The sequence below is a fragment of the Sardina pilchardus genome, chromosome 5, assembly GCF_963854185.1.
Source record: "Sardina pilchardus chromosome 5, fSarPil1.1, whole genome shotgun sequence".
NCBI classification, from domain to species: domain Eukaryota; kingdom Metazoa; phylum Chordata; class Actinopteri; order Clupeiformes; family Clupeidae; genus Sardina; species Sardina pilchardus.
The window spans coordinates 36,290,925-36,299,787 of NC_084998.1; the positions used below are offsets into that span (position 1 = coordinate 36,290,925).

At 41.3% G+C, this 8,863-nt stretch overlaps 1 protein-coding gene across 1 annotated transcript; it reads right to left on the bottom strand.

Annotated features, from left to right (window-relative positions):
- Positions 1 to 820: 820 nt before the first annotated feature.
- Positions 821 to 8,528, bottom strand: LOC134079717 (uncharacterized). The gene is made up of 13 exons (XM_062535795.1): positions 8,274 to 8,528; positions 6,401 to 6,608; positions 6,218 to 6,320; positions 5,992 to 6,086; positions 4,648 to 4,722; positions 4,473 to 4,517; positions 4,236 to 4,289; positions 4,118 to 4,147; positions 3,829 to 3,861; positions 3,461 to 3,696; positions 3,062 to 3,221; positions 1,339 to 1,463; positions 821 to 900 (listed from the first exon to the last, which is right to left on the bottom strand). The coding sequence occupies exons 1-13, from the start codon at positions 8,526 to 8,528 to the stop codon at positions 862 to 864; spliced, it is 1,458 nt and encodes a 485-aa protein (XP_062391779.1). The 3' UTR covers positions 821 to 861.
- Between the last annotated feature and the right edge of the window lie 335 nt (positions 8,529 to 8,863).

The window sequence follows — 8,863 nt, forward strand, 5'->3', positions numbered from 1 at the left end:
CTAACACCTACCTTCAGAGTCCTCCATCATGGCCTCCAGCAGAGAGGTAGCGGAGTCGATGCCTGCTTCTCTCCCCATACTCGCTGGTCTGTGTCCATAGATCGCGTCCATCATATCAAACCACTTCCACGTCTTTCTGTTGTTCCCACTCCGGCCGTTGTAATCCTTTATCTTGCGATACTCCCCTCTTAGCTTCTTGCACTTTATGCGGCACTGGTCGGATGTCCGCTGATATCCTGCACTAGCCATCCGCTGAGAAACACCTTGAAATACTTTCTCGTTCCTCACAGAACCGTCCAGCTCCCTCTGGATTTGATGATCCCCAATTATTCCCAGGAATGTCTGGACCTCCTGGGTTGACCACAATGCTGCGCTTTTATTAGCCTTTTTTTTTTTACTTTTTACCAAAAAATTGTCCAAATTGTCCGACTGCCGGGTATTTAAAGATGGCGCCCTTTAGTTGACTTGTAGACGTTATCACCCCAGATAGCAAAAGGTCGTTGAATCAACGTGGAATCACCGTCAGCTGTTCAACGTAATCACCGTCGAATCAACGTTGATATCGGCCGTCGATTCAACGGTAATTTGCTCATACTGTTCCACGTCGAATCAACGTTGAAAAGGGGGTGACTGGTGACGGTGAATCGATCCCATTTCAACCTTTATTCAACTTGTTATTATGTCGAATTTTGGTCGATTTTTGGTTCATTCGTTTCACTTCCTGTTTTATCTACAACAGGACATCAAAATAATGCAATTAAATAAGCTAGGATAACAAATAGGCTACCCTAGTGCTATAATGAACACACAGAACGTAATATCAAACATTTATCGTTTATTTAAATGTGTCATCCATCCAGGCTAGTGGTCCAGGCGGTCAGAGTCCTGTTGTGAAGGTGCCTGAAAAGAAATAGAGAAAAATCAACAGTGGCAGGGTATATGTCTACGCGCATGCGAGAGTCTTGTGGGCAACATAAGCTTGGGCTTATGGGCAGACTACAGCTTGTGAAGTAGGCCTATAGCCTATTGGGTAAGAAGTAGGTAAGAATGGTGTAACAAAAGTAACAAGGGATAATGACAAATGACGCGACTGAGGTAGGCTAGATGATTCATTGATCAAGGCAAGTAAGACGCGCAATGGGCTGTGTTAATCAGTCCAGATATGCCTACATTTCAGGAAGACGAGGTTGGACAGATAAAGCAGTTAACTTTTATGTAGTGTTGTAAGTGTTCTATTTATCCCTTGATAGCCTACTTTTAGTTACGCCGTTCTTACCTACTCCTTACCTTACAGTAGGCTTGGGCTGTATTCAGTGTTTCATGGACTGTACGGATTACCTGCTCTTGCGCTCGTCTGCGCCTCTCTACTCCCCCTTCTCTCTCCGGTGCATATTTCAGCCACTTCTTTACGGTGCCTTCGTAAGCCATCTGTGTGCTCCCTGGCAGCTGTTTTTGCAGTCCAGCTGCAACAAAGACAAGACAAGACAAGACAAGACAAAACGTTAGAACCACAAAACCGGAAATTACGCGACTCGTTTTCGTATGGTCAAGACCAACATGGTCCAGGTAAGAGCCCTTTACCGTACTTTAACCTGTCAATGCATTTACTGTACATGTCAATCATTTAATTGAGAGAAAAAACACTTAACACGATACTAAAATGGACACATCTAAGCACATGGCCTGGTGCATTAGATTGGTGTGTAGGCTACTAATAATCAGTTTACAAAGAAAATTAATTTAATTCATTTAAGTTAGAATAAAACCTTACTAAAATGGGCACAATATCAGACTGCCTGGTGCAGCATTAGATGGGCGTGCACGAGAAAAAAAGCCTATACGAAACTAATCCCTGAGCCAGGGAACCTCTCAGAGTGCGTTTTCAATAGGCCCCGGTATACAAGGTATCAATGTAGCTTACTTCACGTGATGCAGCTGTGCCAATGCGCTGCTTGTTCCTTGGAACAATAGAGTCCTAACTTCTTTTAGTTACAATACTTTGTTGAAGTAATTGAAATAGTTACACTACTATTTAGGGATGTAACGATGCATCGTGACACGAATAAAAATCGGTACAAATGCGTGACGATTTGCACCGGTTGATTCGCACTCGCGAATGCGAGTCACGTGACTTACGTCACTACGTAGGTACAGAGCACAGAACGAGGGAAGACCATAGGGGGAAGACACGGCGACAGTTTGCCAACCGCCATAGAAAGAGAAGAAGAAGACATGGCGACAGCAACTTTGATCTAGAGTGTGTGTCAGGGTTCGTATCAGGTTCGTATGGGTGCTTGAAATCCTTGAAAATGCTTGGATTTTAATGTGGTATTTTCAAGGTTTGAAAAAGACATCATTTATGAAGTTGTTTTGTTTTTGCCACGCGTTCGCGTCCAGTTGGACGTGTCTGGATTTTCCGATAATGACAGCAATCTTGTGATGCTGATATTGACTTTCAATTTCTGCGCGTGTAAACTAGTCTAAGCTACTGTGCTTGAACGAAGTTAGCTGTGACAGACTAGCCTACTGGTTTTCATCGTTTTAACCATAAAGCCTGTCGACCTTAGGTCTACTCAATTGTTTAGTTAACACCTTGTCATTTCGCGTTTGTCCCACCGTTCAAATGGCAACTGTAGCATTGTGCTGATACATGGAAAAAGTCGCCTATTTAAAGGCAGTCTGAATTTTAATCCTAGCTCTCCATTTAGAGTGTGCACTTGAACAACTATAATGATGTAGCATATAACAGTAGGGCCTGTCATTTATTTTAAGAGGAGAGGTGTAGGACGTAATACTTTGGAAGGAGAGGGAGTGGTGCAATTTGATTTTCTTTGGAGCAACCTCTTCAAACAGCATCAATATTTAAAAAAAAAAAAATCGTAAGAAAATCGTATCGTGAACCATATCGAGTCGTGAGTTGAGTGTATCGTTACATCCCTACTACTATTACATTTTAGATAGGGTACTTTTAATAGTAACACATTACATTTTCAAAGTAGCTTTCCCAACACTGCCACGTATCTAGTACTTGTGTCTTGTGACTGAGTTTTGACAAACATACCGAATAGCACATCGCTGAGAGATGTTTCTCTAAAAGGTTTCTTGTGGCCTTTTCCTGCCCAGTTGAAATTACAAGCCAGGTTGTTGGTGAGGCCATTTTGCAGCATCCGCCTTACGGTCAATTCAGCAGTGTGCCCACCAATAAGAGCGAATGTAGAGATCTGACATAATGAACCAACAAACAAACAGATGAAAAGAAAGATTGTATGAATAATTATGTACCATATTAGCAAACTCATCACTGTGTCATATAATGAGTAATGTGTTTTTTTTTTTTTTTAAGGATTATTCCTACAATTACTGTGAGTGGTGTAGTGGATGGCTGGAAAGAAGAGGTATGTTCATATTAATTTGCACATTTACTTGGACTAGTTTTTGGGTAGTGCATATTTGTAATTACCAATTTTTTTTTCTCATGGGGGTTTTCTCTCATGAGTGCTTCTGCCTGTTGAAAGTCCTCCATTGAGCTCAGGGGCAGCTTAATTAATGAAGGGGAAGCTTCAGGTGTTACCTGCCTCCCCATCTCTCTCCTGAGAGCCCTGATGTCACTTCCCAATTTGGTGACCTCCTCTTTTATCATCTTGTTGTCTTCTAGCACTTGGGACAGCAGCTGAAGGACTTTGCTTATTCCAATGTCTGTCAATTTAAATTACTTAATATTAGAAATATGTTTTTAGGGGGGTCTGGTGTACTATTTTCAGCTCAAGTCTGACGCGTATGGTAATGAAGGAAAACACTGGTTAGAATATTTATGTCTCCTTGACTTACCACGCAATAGCTGTTGGCTTGGTTGAGGTGTGGCTATATTTAAAAGTCACAAATTGGATAGATTAGATATTTTCAAAGTGGTGTAAGGTAATTTGACATCATTCTAATCATAGTCCTGTTGTACGAGCTTGCTGAGTGCTCTACGGCAGTTAGCATTAGCTATTTGGTCTATGTTGTTGCAAATTCTTTCGTTCTTCTTATCAAGAGCATTCCGCAAGCCCATGCAACAGGGCTATGATTGGAATGATGTCAAACTATTGCTTTAAGGAAGAGCTCGTGAAAGACTTACCTTGTGAGAAATGTCCTTCTCGAGGTGAGTCTGGGAAAAGTCAATTAATATAAATACATGTTGAATCAGAGTGTTGAAATTAAATGTTGTACTGACACCACCACTAATGTACACTTACCTAGATTTAGTAGCTCAGATCTTTGGTTGCCATTTGATACCCCTGTTGATTGAGCTAGTTATGAAAAAAAAAAATCCATGTTATTGCATGAACAAGTTACGATAATTTAAGTTTTACTTGTTTACTCATCACTTTGCCTGACATTGAGCATGTTTGGCTTGGTTGCTGGCCGTGGTTTGCCAACAGCAGAGATTGTGCGCATATGTATGAGAAACCATTGCTGTTCATTAAAATTACCTCTTTGTGTGGTCGATGGCCCAAATAGCCACTCACTATTGATGTCTGAAAAACAAAGAAACATGTTTAGCATTTGAGTGTTGCTTCAAATGGCAAGTAGTAAGTACCTTCAAATTTCAGTTTGACTTGCATTAAACAGTAAACACATACAACACAAATGTTTAGCCTATCCTACCTGGCCCAAAGTCAATAGCTGGCCTTGCTGTTTTTCTAGGGGTTGGCTGATCCTCATCAGATTCAGTGTCCTCACCTTGAAACATTGGAAATGGCAGTTGAATTTCAGACTATCCTAAATGGACAATCAGATATTTGTTTAATTCTGAAATACAGTGCCTATAGAAAGTCAACCGTTCTGAAAATTAATAAAAAAAAGAATAACAGGGTTGGAAAAGTCATCATACCCCTGACTTAATACTTTGTATAGCTTCCTTTTGCTTTCATTACAGCCCTCAATCTGTTTGGATATGTCTCTATTATAGCTTTGCACACTTAGATTGGGGAATATTTGCCCAATCTTCCGTGCAAAATTGTTCAAATTCAGTCAAATTCTGTAAGGAACGGCGATGGACTGCTCTCTTCAAGTCAATCCACAGATTTTCTATGGTAAGTAAAAGGAAGCTCTACAAAGTATTAAAGGAATAGTTCGGAATTTTGGACATAGGACCTTATTTCCAACTTAGTCGGGGTGATATAGGTCGGTGAAGACCATTTTCAGTCAATTTCTGCCCTTCCTTGAGTTGCAGCGTTCATCTCGTGCTAACCTAGGTGCCGAGATAACGCAAGTCAACGGTAACATCCAGCCTGCCACTGAAAACACTCCACAGAACACCCGAAACAAATAAATGAAAACGTCAGACTATCAATGCACATGCCTGTGTTGATAGAACAATGTTAGAAATAAAACTAACCTTGCATCGCATTGCAATAGCCTACTTTGTTCCCTGTATGGCAGTGGCGGATTGATATTGAGAAACTAGTCCCTCAAAATGTAATAAATCATTGAGTTGCAAGGTTAGTTTTACTTCTAAAATTATTCTATCAACACGGACACGTATATCGATAGTCTGACGTTTTAATTGACAAGTCTCGGGTGTGCGGTGGAGTGAGTAAGACTGTTGTTGATGTCAGACTGATGTTACCGTAGAAATGCTTTAGCTAAGAAACAGCGTTAGCAAAGGGGGACGCTGCAACTGAAGGAAGGGGTTTAACGCGATAAAAACGGTCTCCACCGGCCTATATCACCTCGGTAAAGTTGGAAATGAGGTCCTATGTCCAAAATTCCGAACTATTCCTTTAAGTCAGGGGTATGATGACTTTTCCGGTTGACTTTTTTTTCATTATGTTGATGTTGTACAGCTACATTTGTAAATAAAACTGCAAAAGATTGTTTTTAAAATGGGTTTTGATTTCAGGCTGTAAGACAAAAAAAGTAACTATTTCAAAAGGGTATGATGACTTTCTATAGGCACTGTATGTGTTAGGCCTATTGCTGTTCAGTTTAACCCAAAAAGACCCGCACCTCCAACAGCTTCTCGTGGCAAGCTCCAAGTCCTGGCTGTAGCTGATGAGCCCGCTCTTCCAAGATTGCTACCTTCATTGTAGCGTGGGTTTGCCCTTTGGAACAGTGATGGTAGTGGGTCAGCAACACCAGAAATGTAAACAGAACACACTGAACTTTTTCTGTTTTTTGTATACATTTTGTGAGCTTTTCGGTTTTGATTAGACTGGACAGAATGTTTTTTTACCTTCTTTTTCTCTTCTCAGGAAATTCAGCCTCTGACTGGATGTCTGTTGGGCAGTCTGGTTGCAAAGATTTATCTAAATATTCTTTGGCCTTGCCATATGTCGCTGAAAGTGAATGACATGTCTTAGTGCAATGTAACAAGTTGAATCTTAAAAAAATATTTTAATGCAGTATGTTTCCTTACCACAGCCTACCAAGACCCTCACGTCATCATAAACATCCCAGTCTTGACCTGGCGGAAGGTGGTTTAAAACGGACTTCTGGAGCCGCCAGTGGTCATAGGAGCCAGGCCAATAACACCTCCAGCTTTCCCCTGCCTTCTCCAGCCAGCTGCATGGTACTACGGCAGTGCCTTTGTCCATGAACTCGACCACCTTCCACATCTGTGCCATCTGATAATAAGGTGAAGGAATGAAACACTTGAAATAGAACAATAGTTCTGATGTGTTTTGAGTGTTTGAAAAATAACCCTTGGAAATATATATCCAAAATGTTCTATATTACAATTATCTATCTATCTGTCTTGATCTACACACCAAAGTCACTATTGGTGTATATGTTCCAAGTGATTACTATGTTAAGTGATAGGAGAACTGCATGCAACTAATCATAATTCACTACGTAAGCCTAATTATCTTCAAAGGCTTGCCGGGCTCGAGGCACATGCCCCCTCCCCAGAGTTACCTTCATAAAAGACAAAAACAAGGAAAGGAAAAAAAAGCACTTCGCAGGAAGAGTAGACGACGCTACTCAGCTGAAGCACTCTAACTACTCATTCACAGCATTTTGTCAAGACGGATATGTAGATAGATAGATAGATAGATAGATTTTTTTTTTTTTTTTATAGGCTATATATTTTTTTTTTTTCTTTTATGGGTTTTTTTCAGGATTGGGAATTGGGGGTTGTTGATGATTAGGAATTAGGATTGGTGAAGAAGAGGGATGGCAACAAAATAGTCTTGGTCTGGCAAAAGCACACATTTTCTTTGAACATCCTCAAGGTGCCCAACTTCAAGCCTGTCTTTTAGTGTGTGGACCTGAAAACAGCCTATGTGAGCGGATGGGCAGGGATAAGTGAAATGTGAATCTCTGTAGCTAAACGTTCTGTACACAATAAAAACTGAACCAGATGATTTCACAATGTTTTGGACCAGTGCAATCTCCTGTCCTATCGCTACACAGTTGTCCCCAGTCTTTGTTGACAGACAGAAGTCTTTTGTTACTGCCTTTCTGTATTGTTTGCCATTGCTGTATTGCTGAGGCAATGGACCATCCTGGTGTGAGTCAAACAAAAGGGGCTGCGCACTCGGAGGTGGAGTCAAGGCATCAGGCACCTCTGACAGTCTCTTGACCACCTGTTGTAATGGCTGATGAGGCTTTCTCAACATTTTTTTTATTTTTCCAAGATAGTTTTCGTAGGGAAACGCAGAGACACGGTCAAGGGCACCAAATTGTCGGTATACATCAGTTAGATGTATCACCTGATGGATGGTAAAAACAATTTCCCCTTCACCATATAAGTCTCCAAAGTTTTTTACAAATGCTGTCAGTAAACTATTTGCAAAATCAATCATGGGTACAGAGAGGTTGGGGCTGAGTAATAAAAACACACCCACGGAGAACAACAAGAAGTTTTCAAATATCTCTCTTGGGAGAATGCGTTTCAGAACCACAGGCCCACTGTAGACCATGAACTGTCTTAGCTCTGTGGCCTTCCATCGGTCTATTTCTGCAAGTTCTCGTGGCTTTCGGGCAAATTCAGTGGGAATATGGGGACGGAGAGCAGTCAGTTTTGCAGATATTGCTGTGATCACTCTAGATGGCTGTCTAGTGGCCAGATTTTTCCCCTTCATCCAGAATAGAATTAGTTTTCTAGTTACCCCCAAACAGCACAGGTGCATATAATCAATTGGAAACTGTGTTACCATCAGGACAATGCCGGTAAGGGGACTAGGATGTAGGTGGTGATCAGTGTCAGACATCAATGCAAAGTCTTCATCAGTCCTAAGCCTGGCATTCATCTCAGGGTATGTCATTTTGTTTTGCCACACACCTACTTGATGGCACTTGTCGCACCCAGAGTAGCCATTATGGGACTTTGTCTGTTTTATGTAAGCCCGTGCTGGAGCATCACAGATAAAAGAGCACACCATCACCTTCAGAGTTTCACCTCTGTAGGTCAGTCCATCCCTCAGTAACTGGGTGAGGTCATCTACAAATGACTTCAGGTACTCTTGCACACTAGACGGTTTTGCGTTACCACAGAACAGACCGACAATGAAAGGTTTTTTCATGTAGTCACAATCAATCATGGCCAGAATTGGCCAAAACTGAACTTTAGAACTTTTAAAAATGGGTAAACCATCGATGTTAAATTGCAACCGAATTGTCTGAAGGCAAGTAGGCAGGTGAATTGAATTCAGTTTTGACAAAATTCCCTTTGCCAATCCAAAATGGTGATATTCACCCCCACCTAATGCTTCCACAGCTATTCTCCTTTGAGTGCCAAGGAGTGTCCTAGCATCTCTAGGCAGCTCTGGGTGGTATACTGTCAATATTGACAGAAGAGCAGTAACTGCAACGAGATTGATACCAAAAGCCGATGACCATTGCTGAAGTTTATCTCGTAGACTCATCTCCTCTGGCT

What these genes read in the sequence shown, in the direction of transcription:
- LOC134079717 (XM_062535795.1), bottom strand. Translation starts at nt 8,528, where the DNA reads ATGATTGATTGTGACTACATGAAAAAACCTTTCATTGTCGGTCTGTTC. An exon ending in GAGGGTCTTGGTAGGCTGTG is followed by an intron (nt 6,321 to 6,400) that starts GTAAGGAAACAT and finishes ATTCACTTTCAG; the next exon opens with CGACATATGGCAAGGCCAAA. An exon ending in AGAAGGACATTTCTCACAAG is followed by an intron (nt 3,862 to 4,117) that starts GTAAGTCTTTCA and finishes TTTTAAATATAG; the next exon opens with CCACACCTCAACCAAGCCAA.